Source organism: Erinaceus europaeus, chromosome 17 (assembly GCF_950295315.1).
Source record: "Erinaceus europaeus chromosome 17, mEriEur2.1, whole genome shotgun sequence".
Classification (NCBI taxonomy): domain Eukaryota; kingdom Metazoa; phylum Chordata; class Mammalia; order Eulipotyphla; family Erinaceidae; genus Erinaceus; species Erinaceus europaeus.
Window position 1 is genome coordinate 25,648,942 of NC_080178.1, and position 13,297 is coordinate 25,662,238.

The 13,297-nt window shown below is 36.6% G+C and overlaps 2 protein-coding genes across 14 annotated transcripts in view; one reads left to right on the forward strand and one right to left on the reverse strand.

The window, feature by feature from the left end:
• LDLRAD3 (low density lipoprotein receptor class A domain containing 3) overlaps positions 1-13,297 on the reverse strand; it is an 852,030-nt gene that overhangs the window by 292,197 nt on the left and 546,536 nt on the right. The gene's annotated exons all lie outside the window — the stretch shown is intronic.
• Positions 1-13,297, forward strand: part of CD44 (CD44 molecule (Indian blood group)) — a 106,643-nt gene that overhangs the window by 72,373 nt on the left and 20,973 nt on the right. For 4 of the 11 annotated variants that reach the window (XM_060176591.1, XM_060176592.1, XM_060176594.1 and 1 more), the window contains 5 exons: positions 2,556-2,669; positions 3,144-3,260; positions 6,871-6,999; positions 8,506-8,643; positions 11,732-11,833. The exons of 3 other annotated variants lie outside the window; for them this stretch is intronic. In XM_060176591.1, coding sequence (XP_060032574.1) covers positions 2,556-2,669; positions 3,144-3,260; positions 6,871-6,999; positions 8,506-8,643; positions 11,732-11,833 — 600 coding nt within the window. The remainder of the gene's footprint in view (positions 1-2,555; positions 2,670-3,143; positions 3,261-6,870; positions 7,000-8,505; positions 8,644-11,731; positions 11,834-13,297) is intronic. 4 more of the 11 variants (XM_060176593.1, XM_060176597.1, XM_060176596.1 and 1 more) reach the window with 4 other exon arrangements.

Below are 13,297 nucleotides of genomic sequence, written 5' to 3' on the forward strand. Positions count from 1 at the left end.
TGAAGCAGCTCTACAGGGCTCTATCTTTCTCTCACCTTTCTATCTTCCCCTCCCCTCTCTCAGTTTCTCTCTATCCTACCCAATAAAATAGTGAAAAAAATGGTGTGTGGAATTGTACCCCTCGTATCCTATAATCTTGTTGATCATTACGAAATGAAAAAGAAGGAAAAGAAAAGCCCTTTAAGAATGCAAAGATTGACCTAATGTTCTACCAGATGACTGAATCTCCCATACTTACCTGTAATGGTATGATACTGTTGAACAGAGACATGAACTCTGAATCTTACTCCATCACAGCTCTGCATTTCCTTAGAAACGGTGTGCCTTTTTCTATCTTTCCCTAGTGGGGAAGAGCTCTAGAAAGGTGAAACTTCAGGACACATTGGTAAGGTCATCTGTCTTAATGAAAGATTTAAAAAGATGTGCCTTTGTGGTTCTACATGAGCTCTCTCAGGACACTAAAGTTCTGCTTGTGCTACAGAAAACTGAGAGTTTCATTCCTAAATGGGCAACAGTCAAGGAGAGAAGGGTCAAAAAATGTCTTAGGCCTTTAAGGCATCTTAGTTTATGGCATTTATAGCAAATAGTCAATTTTTTTTTTTAATTTTTTATTTAAGAAAGGATTAGTGAACAAAAGCATAAGGTAGGAGGGGTACAACTCCACACAATTCCCACCACCTAATCCCCATAACCCACCCCCTCCCATGATAGCCTTTTACCTGGATGCCTTGTATTTCAACTTTTAAGTGGCATATCCCTTAGCGTGGACAACTCTAGAGAATTTAGTCCATATAAAAAGCATATTTAAACGTCTTTATTGAGGTATTAATGGTTTACAATTGAGAGTAAAATACAGTAGTTTGTACACGCGTAATATTCCTCAGTTTTCCACATAACAATTCAACCCCCACTAGGTCCTCTGCCATTCTTCTTCTTCTAGCATTTGCCCTTCTTCCGTAGCCAGTCAACAGCATCAGGTTGAGCCTGATGTAAAGTTTCGAGACCTCCTTTGAATCTGGAGAGGCGGCAGTCGTTGACTATGTGGGTCATAGTCTGTCTGGAGCCGCAGGGGCAGTTCGGGTCGTCTCTGGCTCCCCAGCGATGGAACATAGCGGCGCACCGGCCATGGCCTGTTCGATAGCGATTGAGGAGGGCCCAATCATAACGTGCTAGGTCAAAGCCGGGTTGACGCTTGCAGGGGTCTGTGATGAGGTGTTTGTTCTTTACCTCTGCCATAAAAAGTCATTTCAATAACTTCAGAAAGTAAAGTAAATAGCCAAAGTCACTAGAGTTTTATTCTTACACTATATCTTAGATTCAGGATATAGCTCCATATTCCAGATAGGGTGATCAATAAAAATTTTTCCTTGATATTCGAGAAGCAAAAGTCTCTTGAGTGGCAAACAAATCAACTAGAAAATAATTTATAAGGTTAACTTCCAGAGGGAAATTCTCCTTGGCATTTTTCATCTCTACGGCATAGCTTTCAATTTCAGCTCACAGTTCCGCTGGTACCTATGCACATATTTAGTAAGGTATTATCTTCCTTCCATGAGGATGTAGTTGCCACTTTTTCCATGCTTATTGATAATGTGATTCATGATTCTAAGGTTGATTTTATTACTTTGTGAAATTGGCCTGTGTTACAGTTCTAAAGAATAATTTTTAGTCATTTGGATATTAAAATAAAATTTGAAATAATTAGGGTGGATTGTAAATTACCTTTTCACAAAAGATATTGATGCTGGTTTTATCATGATCCTCTGTCAGCTGCATATGCTATTGCTCTGGATGGCATTAGGGCACTGGTGGCTATATACCTTTTGCTTTTCTTTCGGTGAGCTGCTATAATTGGTGGCTGTTTACTTAGGTTGTTTTTCTATTGAATGTCGAAGCCTTATTTTTCTTTCATTAACTGTGAATGGCTTGTTCATGAAATGCCTTGTATTGGATGGGACTATCATAGATACTTGATAAATATGCAGACATACATAGCTAAATCATATGGTTGTTCTAAGTAGATCTTCTTAGAATAATCTATGGGAAGTCTCTGATTTTTTTTTTAGGGTGTTTCTTTCCATCCAAAATACAGGTGGCATAAAGTGATCACTGTGGTCTAGCTTTCAGGTATCTACTTCTGCCTAAGGATCTACATGTAAAATAATTACTAATGATTCAAATCCTTTAGGCTTTCAAGTGCAGAAGGCCATTACAGACTGCTCAGAGGGGCAAAACACTGATGTCTTTGGTTATCTTTGGTGGAGGGCTGGTGTTTTCAAAGCTGTTCCTCCTGCTACAATTTCTTACTTGGCTGCTTTCTCTGAAGAGCTCTGACTCCAGTGTATTCTATGAAAGGATCCAAAGGACTGAGATGCATAACAATGTGAATCAAGCTGAAGGCACTCTACTTTCCTTCCACTTTCCTTCAATCATCTATATAACATGATATAGATGATTCACTGTATGGACTGAAAAAAATGAATAAATGTACAAAACAAGTGGTGAAGATTCAAGTAATAGCATTTTCTTAATTACTTCAATCATCATTATCACAGTTTCAACCACACAACGAGTTTCTAAACAGCCAGAAAAAAACCCGGATTGGATGCAGGGGAGCCCAAGCTATTCAAATCCAGAAGAACCACTTCAGACAACTACAAGGATGAATGGTAATAGATTATGCATGCTTAACTAAAGGGGTTTTCCCTGAAAGTCTGTAATAGTGTAAAGATCAATCATCAGGACAGAGTAGGAAATTTACTTAATATTGCATGATGAATTCTCAGTGATTTTTCATGAGGATATTCAGTTTGACTTAGGAGTCATTTATCAACCACATCCGCTAGGCACAAGATATCTCATATCATTTCATTTTATAGCAATGAATAGGTTAAAAATGATTTTGGCATTGCCCTTGGCAAAATGGTTATAGTGAGGTTAAAATGTAACCATTTCAAAACCCTATGCCCATTTATTTTCTTTTGGGAAAGATTGGTTTAAGTCCCTCAAAAGTATTGAAATTGGTGCTTAAAGTTCCTACATAGGTATAGAACCTCTAAATAGTATGTACTTTAGTTGAAGAACAGAATCATCAATGGTTGGTTGATAAAAAGTCATGGTGTATATAACCATCATCACAACAGATGTGGACAGAAGTGGCATCAGTACTTCTGGAAAAAACTGGACCCAGGAAGCACATCCACCTCTCATTCACCATGAACATCATGAGGAAGAGGAGACTCAGCATTCTGCAAGCACAAGTAAGAAGGAAGTTGTCAACAGTTCCGGTTTATATAAATTTAGTGACATCGTTCCAAAGAACGAGGAAGGATTTTCTTAGACATTGGCCACATCTTCTTCCACACAGTCATTTCTTTAGCCCCAGAGTATGAAAATTTTCACAACACTTTTGGAAACCAAAAAAAAAAAAAAAAAGCTAACCTGTCAGGTTGCTCAAAAGAACAAAATGCTTTTAGAAAGTTAAAATGCTAAAAAAAAATCTGAGATATAGTTTCATGTCAGAGATTCCTAGAAGTTCCATTTGGGTGATTTGTACATATAGAGATGTATAGTGAATAATATTCTTTTTGGTGCTTAGTAGTGAGTCTGGAAAGAAACTTCTGTCAAGAGAAGCTATCTTTAGAATCGTCACTTTCTATGAAAATCTTTGATTAACTCAGCCTTTCTTTTTCCCCCTTCACATTTTGTTATTCTTTAGAAGTCTTAATGATTATACTGCATTGTAGAAAAGCGAGAAACTTTTCAGTTGTAAAGATCATATTATAAGATCAATTATTTTTCAATCTATGTCTTAGCTTCAGAGACCAGGATATAAAAATTTGTGACTTTCATTGTAGAAAGGCATTCCTTACACTCTTTGGAAGAAAGTCAAAAGCTCTTTCAGTCTGTATTTTAACTCTATGACTCTATCTACTTTGAAGCCCAAAGTAAGACTTGGAGAAGACTTGAGAACATCTCAAGTTTTCTAAAACAATCTCATCTCACCACTGTGCTATGAGGACAAGACCAAAAAAATTAAAAAGTACAAATCCTTCTCTTTTCCTGTCTCTCAGAGAATGTCTATCATTTTTGGATAACAGAAACTTTAATTTAGAGTAACAACTCAGAATTTTTAGAAAATACAGTTCTATTACCATCCTCATAGCCTTTCATAACTGTAAAAGGGTCATGTAAGAAACATCCACTTAGAAGTCAATGGATGAAGTTAAAGAAGTTTGGGCAACTATGGTTTGAGTCAGCTCTTCAGACATCAGCGAAAATAGTTGATAATAATGATATGCTATTTTCAAAAGAGATAGGTATTATTTAACCCAAATAGATTTGATATAGCATGAGATTGAGTAAATGAAATGACTTTTCTGTTAGGAGAAGGAAATCAAAAACAGAAGTTTCTTCAGAATAGGATTCTGAAGCTTTCTTTGGGGCCTTACAGTGCATCTTAGACATTACTTAAGATATTATGTACCTAAAGATCAGAAAGCTACTTAAAAAGTTGGGAACCAGTGAACTCAGTATCAAAAGGTGATTGCTGTGTATATGTGTGCATCATTACTGGAGGGTAGACAAAAAAAACTAGACACAACAAAACCTAAAATAAACATGCAAAAATGATAACAATTCTCTTTTAAAAATTTATTTTATTAGTGATTTAATAATGATAAACCAGATTGTGGGATAAGAGGGGTACAGTTCCATAAATTCCCAGAACCAGAGTTCTGGACAACAATTCTCTTATCAGCACTTGTAAAACACAAAGATTAAGCTTGGTGATTTCTGAGCATTATTTAAAGAACATTAAAAGTTCCAAAAAAGATTCAATCTTGACATTATACTATAAAAAAAAACCCTAGACTCTGCTAACACATAGGCCAGTTAAAGCAGAAGGTTACTAGGTATTTAAAAGATCTCTGTGTTTATAAAAGTAGTAATAGAAGCTGGGAGTAGTATGTGTGTGTGTGTGTGTACATTTTCTTTAATTGAGTAGGAAGTCTATATTTGGGTTAGTTTTCTCTTTTTTCTTTATTATATATACTCAATGACTTTGTTTTATTTTTTTTTTTAATATTTACTTTATTTATTCCCTTTTGTTGCCTTTGTTTTATTGTTGTAATTATTATTGTTGTCGTTGTTGTTGGATAGGACAGAGAGAAATAGAGAGAGGAGGGGGAAGACAGAGAGGGGAAGAGAAAGATAGACACCTGTAGACCTGCTTCACCGCTTGTGAAGTGACTCCTCTGCAGGTGGGGAGCCAGGGCTCAAACTGAGATCCTTACACTGGTCCTTGTGCTTTGCACCACCTGCGCTTAACCCGTTGTGCTACAGCCTGACTCCCCTCAATGGCTTTCCTAACTTTGTTATTAGTCAGGAGGTAGTAATTTAGTCAGTAGAATGTAATACTTAATATTTGTATTTTCTTAATCTATCTCTGTGGTTAATCAGTTAATCCCATGAATATTTTTGACCAGTACAAGAGTAAAATGAGGACAGCAAGTTGTATTTTCAAGATATTTTTGTTATTCTCAAATTAGACATATAAATTTCTAAAATGATGGGAGACAACCAATTTTATTCTTTTTTCTTTTTAAAAATCTCTTTATTAATTATTTAATATTTATTTACAAAATTATAAGGTAACGGGTATAATTGCATTCCTTTCCCTCCACCAGAGTTCTGTGTCCCCATTTCCTCCATTGGAAACTGCAGTATATCACAGATATGGGTTGATTATTATTTATATAAATATCTGTATTTATATATTTTTGCCCATTCTTTCTTTCTTTTCTCTTTTTCTTTCTTTCTTTCTTCTTTCTTTCTTTGTTTCCTCTTCTTCTTCTTCTTCTCCTTCTTCTTCCTCTTCTTCTAATTCTTCTTCTTCTTCTTCTTCTTGTTTTTTTTTTTTTTTAACCAGAGCACTGCTCAGCTCTGGCTTATGGTGGTGTGGGGGATTGAACCTGGGACTTTGGAGTCTCAGGCATGACAGTCTCTTTGCATAACCATTATGCTATCTACGCCTGCTGGAAACAACCAATTTTATAAATGGCAAAAATACTTAAGCTCAGTGAGATTAAAGGTTCTCATTTTCATGAAGATGTAAAATACTGTTATTAGTTATTGTCGATGAAAATATCAGTGACTTTCCTTTTTATTTTCCAAAGAACTCATGGTTAATTTTTGTTCCATTCAGTTTGTTCTTTTTCAAAACTGAACAGTTACAATGCCGAGTGGTTAAAACGTTAAGCCTGTCACTTTGATACTGTTTACGTTATGCTACACAATGCTTAGAGTAGTTTTTCCTCTACTGAAATAATTCTGTTAAAAATTAATTCTGAAAAAAAAATTAATTCTGGCAGTTATAGATGCCACTTGGACAGCACCTCTTAATGCTCCAGTGGAACAAACCCTAGACACACCTCATGCTGGGGAAATCTGCTAAATGGTATATTTCTAGTGCTTGTGATTATGGATATATGACCACTTGAGAAGGCCTCCTATGTTCATTTTGTTGTTAACTATTATATAATATATTCCTTTCCCCAAATCACTGGAGCAAAGAAGTTATTTCATTGAACAGTTTTCTCAGACACACTATAAGACACCATAATTGTAGAAAAATAAGAATAGTAATAAGAATTCATGGAATTCTATATTATCTTGAGCATATCAAAACTTCTTTGGGCTATGTTTACCCACCTGAAAAATTATAGATTTATAATGCCCCTTTCAGAAATTCATTGAACTCTCTCCCTGCTACTTTCCTTTTCTCCCTTCTCTTCCAAGTGTATATAGTCTTAAAGATATTTTGGTGAGGAGACTGAACAATAATAGCTCACAATTACATTCTCCTCACAGCCCAGGCAACCCCTAGTAGTACATCAGAAGAAACCACCACTCAGAAAGAACAGAGTTTGTGGGATGGATGGCTTGGTTTATATCCCCAAACACCAAAAGAAGACTCTCATTCAACTTCAGAGACAGCTGGTAATTAATTATTTAACAAGAAAACTTGGGTGGAAACTTTCTCTTGGGCTAAATATTGGGTATTAAGGACACTGAACAAAAAAAGAAAATTGAAGGGATTGCTACAAGATGTTAAAATTCTTTAGTAGATTATGAGGTGGTGAACTTGGAGCCAGTCCTCAAATGATCATAACAAATCTTCTGAACAGGAATGGGTATAAGCACATAAGGTAAGCCAGACAGTATAGCCTTGAGCAGGTTAATTTCAGATTTAGTTTTGGGCATTACCTAGTATGATTTAATAGAGACTCTAATCTTCTAAAATATCCCCTTTTGTTTTGTAAAAGGAAAAAAATCTATCCTTTGATGAGGTCCAGGCTTTACAACATGTTTCTATGTAATTCTGAGCTTGTTAGAAAGCTAGATAAGAACCCCAGTATTTGAAGAAATGGAGTCAGACATTTTACATAAATGATACTTGTCTAATGTTATTTGGCCTTTCTTAAATATCTGCTTGGTAATTTATCTTTGGATATACAATGTTCCTCCCCCCTTTAAGTTTTATGGGGGAAAAATCTTCTCTATTCCTTGATTGTGAAATTGTAAAAAAGTAGACTCTCGTCTTATCATAGTCTCTAATGCCAGATAATTTGGCCCTGCCAGCTCCTGATTATAGTAATTGTATCTGTATGAGATATCCGTTCAAATGCATACTGCCTTGTAAAAAAATGCACATTGACTCATCTCACTTGACACTAGTGAGAGATTATATCACATTCTTGTTTGCAATGTAGAATATAATGCACACTGTCCTATTTTGTGGCAACTTCTAAATAAGTTCCTGACAAAACAATGAATTCTGTCACTAGCTTTGTGGTATGGTTAAAGAGTTACTATTGACAGAGTTAATGTTTTAAGTGCAATCACAAATATATGTACACAATTTCATTATGTAATAGACCCCCAAAGTTTTCTTCTTATCCTCCCTACCCTTCCCATCCCTCATATAAGACTTTCAACTCACATTTCTATTCTTAGAAGACAATGCTTCTAATAGATTTCATTCATTTTTTTTAGATGAATGGCATTTATGATCACATTTATCTCTTTGGAAACTGTTACATAAGTCCCTTTCTGAAACATTAGCAATCTACTGCACATTTCACTGGGATGTGGTTGTATTGCAATGACATAATGTGCTTAGACTTTTATACTTCTTCCTTTAGGGGAATTGTGGCAACTTAACATGAGTTAAGAACTACTTCTCTTTCACCTTCATTGATGTCTATAATTCATCTTCTCTCCACTGGAGAAGTCAGTAATGCTTTTGTGTCTTTTGGTTCACATGCTGATTACTAAGAAAATGAGCATAAATGAACCCACACCTGTTAGAACATTCTGCATGTGTGCAACTTCTTGGCTCTCTGTACCAGAAGATGGTTTTATTGTCTTGTCTAGAAAGTAAGGACTTTAAAAAAGAAATCACATATGTCAACTAACACTTTGACAATTGCTTGAACTGCATAGTCACAACAGCCTCAGCTCATGAAAGCCATCCAAATCAAAGAATGACAACGCAGAGTCAAGATGACAGTTTCTGGACTGATTTCTTCGATCCAATCTCACACCCAATGGGAAGAGGTCATCAAACAGAAGGAAGCATGGGTAATAGCTTCTGAGCTTTTTTTTGAAAGCAGCCAAATGGCTATTTTTATTTTATTTTATTTTATTTAGAAATATAGCCCTGGTTTTATACCAGTGTGTTTTCCTAAATAACTTGAAGTTTTTTGTAAGTATGAATGGAGGGTATGGCAAGACAGTCAAAAAAGAATTAATCCTAAAGTGACGAGAGTAGAAATCCTTTCCTATGAAGAAAGGATCATTTCAAGATTTCTTTAAGTATGTGTTCTCCAAAGAGTAAAGAGGTGGAATGAGGCTTGTGTCCCTTGTAGACCCAAAAATGTAGCTTTAACAGAGAAATCTTAGAAGTTAAATTTTATTAAGTGTCCATTGCAAGAAATAACTACAGGGGCCGGTCGGTGGTAGAGCAGCGGGTTAAGTGCACATGGCGCAAAGCGCAAGGACCAGCATAAAGATCCCGGTTTGAGGCCCTGGTTGGAGCCGCCGGTTCCCCACCTGCAGGGGGTCATTTTACAAGCAGTGAAGCAGGTCTGCAGGTGTCTGTCTCTCTTCCTTTCCTCTCTGGATTTCTCTTTGTCCTATCCAACAACAATAACAACAACAGTAACAACAATGATAAACAAGGGCAACAAAAGGAAAAAATGGCAAAAAAAAAAAAAAAGAAATAACTAGAGAACCTAGAGAAAGAGAGTGAGAGAGAAACCTTTGTTATTTACTCTTGCCACATTTAAAAACAATAAATGTAAATTTAGTGAAGGGGCAGCTTTTACAAGAATGGGATGCCTGTTTTCTTAATTACCTTATTGCTATATTTGCCTATAGCAATTAAAATATAACTACAAAAAAGTTACTAGTTCTAGTTCCAAAAGAATGGAATACTGGTAATTTATTTGATCATTTTTTTTTATACTTAAAAGATAGTCTTCCTTGGGGGCCAAGGCTAGTTGGTGGCACACTGGGTACATTACCATGTACAAACACCCAGGTTCAAGTTTCATGTTCCCACCTGCAGGGAAAGTAGCTTCAAGAGCAGTAAGACAGTACCTGCAGATGTTTCTCTTTCTGTCTCTGTCCTCCCTTCCTTATCAATTTCTCTTTGTCTCTAAAAATTAAAATTAAAAAATTACTGCTGGGAGCAGTGGATTCATTCATTCACTGAGCCCCAGCAATAACCCTAGTGACAATAAAAAAGCTAACTTAAATATTCTTCCTTTATCATAACAGATATATCACATGCTAAGACACCAAAGATCCCAGGTTCAATCACCAGTGCACCCATAAACCAGAGCTGAGCAGAGCATAAAATAAAACAGGCCAGGGAGATAGCTCAGCCTGTTAGAGCACTAACACAACAAGTATGTCTGAGACCCCAGAGGTCACACATTCAGTCATTTCACCACCTTATGCCAAAGCCAAGAAGTCCTTCTTCTATCTATCTATCTATCTATCTATCTATCTATCTATCTATCTATCTATCTATCTATCTACCTATCTATGTACCTACCACCTATTATAATATATCATTTTTTATATTTTAACATATATAAAAGAATACTGCTTGTGTTAATAGAAGGTGAATTTCATTGGGAGATGGGCTGTGGTGCACCAGGTTAAGAGCACATAGTACAAAGTGCAAGGACCTGAGCAAGGATCCCAGTTCAAGCCTCCCACTCCCTACCTGCAAGGGTGGGGGCGGAGGCTAGAAGGGGGACCACTTCACAAGCAGTGAAGCAAGTCTGCGGGGGTGTCTTTCTTCCTCTCTATCCCCCCCCCCCATTTCTCTTTGTCTTAGCCAATAAACAGACAAAAAAATGGCTGCCAGGAACAGTGATTTTTCGTGTCAACATAGATCCCAGCGATAACCCTGGAGGCAAAAAAAAAAAAAAAGAATTTTATTAATGTTGTTTTAAAATTATTTAACAAATGGAAATACTTCAAATTTATGTTTTAATTTTTAGAAATAGGTATAATGACTGGTGAGCTGATAAGTGTTTCATTTATATATTTTTTATTGGCGGGATTAATGGTTTACAGTAAATACATTTGCTGGTATGTGTGTAAATTTTCTCAGTTTTCTGCCAAACACATTCAACCACAGCCTGGGTCTTCTTCCATATTGCACCACGACCTGTAAGACTCCCTTATGCCCAGAGTCCAATACACTAAGTACACTAGAGTGCAATTCACTAAACTTAGTCCAAGTTCTGCTCTGTGTTTCCTTTTCTGTTCTTATTTCCCAACTTCTGTCTGTGAGTGAGAAGAAAAGCAAAATGAAAAACAAGCCAACCCTGCATAGTTAGAGAAAGTTGTGGGTCCGTCCCTCCCTCCCACCTCCATCCCCCAGGAAGGGGAGTCATGTAAGGGAATGCATGAAGGAAAAAGGAAAACCAAGGAATGAATTCATCAGAATGAATGAATCAGTTAAAAGTGACTATGTATTTGAATGACTAGTCTGGAGAATATATTGAGTGATGAAGTACTACTCATGTGTCACATGCATGCCCAGGACGTATACTTGTGCACAAGGTTGCTGGACAGTCTGATGATAGACATTATGCAGAACCAAGTCAGTAAATAACTTCAGAATCAATATTAAATCTTGACCTGATTAAACAGAAAGAGATTTCTCTAAATTAATGAATATGTCAAGAACAATATAGTTGATTTCAATGATAAAAAGATTAAGATCTGCTTTTTAGAAATCTGGGATTTCTAAAAAGAGGGCCAGCATATTTTGTTCTACAGAGATCTTGATTCTCCTTTCTTTCAGTACATTTAAAGACCACAGTATAGATATAGGTAGCAGTATTCCTGTGCTTCCTTCCAGATCATCTGGAATGAATTACACCTCACCAGAGGCATTGATGCGGGTGGACTTTGAATTGGGGAGCTAGCAACAGTAACGTTATGTTTTGTTTGGCTTCTCTGCATCACTCAGGACTTGTTACTTCAGCTAAATCAGTATGTGATAAGAAACAAGCACATATTCAAGTTCTGGAGACATGAATCAATAGTTGAGGAAAAAATAATTTAGCTGTAGATCTTATGCCACCCCCACAAGCCAGGTCATGGTTTAGAAAAGCAAGCAATAACTCGAATTTAATTCCTTCAGATGTGGATTCCAGTCATAGTACAATGCTTCAGCCTTCTACAGATCCAAACACAGGTTTGGTGGAAGACTTGGACAGGACAGAACCTCTTTCAACCACAACCCGTAAGGATAATGATACTCAGCTTCTTTATAGACCTGCTATCCTCCTTCAGTTCTTGCTCATCTGCCTTAGGCACAGGCTTGGTGGTGGCATGGTGCATTTATTTGGTGCTGTGTGACTCAGCTCAACCCACAGCACAGATGTTGTTTTTCATTGTTTATATTTTCTTGGTGGGGCTCTTTAATTTGATTTTGCTTCTATACTTAGTGCTTTCCAGAGTTTTAGACTTTATGCTTAGGATATGGGATTCCGTTCAACTTGATTTTCCATTCCTAGGTAGGTATGCCAGTAAAACGCAAGGCACTGACTAGGGCAGTGGTGTGTCTTTATGTTTTAATTGGCGACCTCATTTGATTTCTCTTTCCTCCAGTCAAGGCTGAGGAGAGACAGGGTAGATTTAATAGTTTAATAGTTGTGAAAAGTCATTTTGGGGCGAGGTAACTATAGAGAATGTAGAAAACTGTCTCACTCAGTACACAAAAGAGAAAGATATGTTGTTGACAATTGACAAGGATGGCAGGACTCAGTGAACAAAAGAGGAACTTTGGTAAGCTCTCTTCTTCTCATGAAATTTCAGTAGAAGCTAAACTTCTGGTAGCCTTATTTCCCATCTGATGTTCAGGGTTACTCTGGACACTTGCCTAAAGCTATTAATAATTTCCTGAACAGAATATTAAAGAAAAAAAAGAATATTAAAGAAATTCAGAATGTAGAGGTCCCATTCACTGCTAGCTATATACAGAGCATTCATTGCCTGTGAACCTTTGTAAAGCAAGTGAAAAATCAGCAAGTTTGTGTTGATCACAGTGTTAAGCATTAAAGGAGGTGCATAAGAATGGTTTCTGCAAATGAAAGATATTATATTTCCATGTCCATGTTGACTTTTGTTCTGATGTTGGTTTTGGGATTGTGATGGCTTCTCTTCTGGTTCTAGCATTTGCTTGGTGGTGGACACAGCTTGGGTAAACTTTAATCAATCCTTGCTCTTGTAACTCAGAGGTCAGTACCTTTCTTAGAAGAACACAAAAGAAATTATTTACAAACCATCAATGCAATTTCAGAGATGGGCAATGGTTCGACCTCAAATTGATATACCTCAGTGAGGGCCCTGTGTTTGCCCAGGCAAGCGTTTCCTGGCATTTCAGTGATGAGAATATTCATCTACAGATAAGATCAAATACCTAATGAGAGGATAAATGGTAACTTTAATTTAGTCCTCTTTTGAAGGAGCTTACATAAATTATCTGAGTTACTTAAGCAGGTGATTTTTGATGAGTTTCTTCTTTTGTGGTTACGTGTATACTATCTGCTATCATGGTGTTTATTTGGCTTACAGTCATATTTCTAGATCCACAACTAGGGTTTCTTGATTGTTAGTAGGAACACAGGAACACTTGAATTCAAATTTGACAACCTAGCCCCAACCCCCTACATCTCTGTTGTCTGGTTTTCCTGAGTGGTTGGAA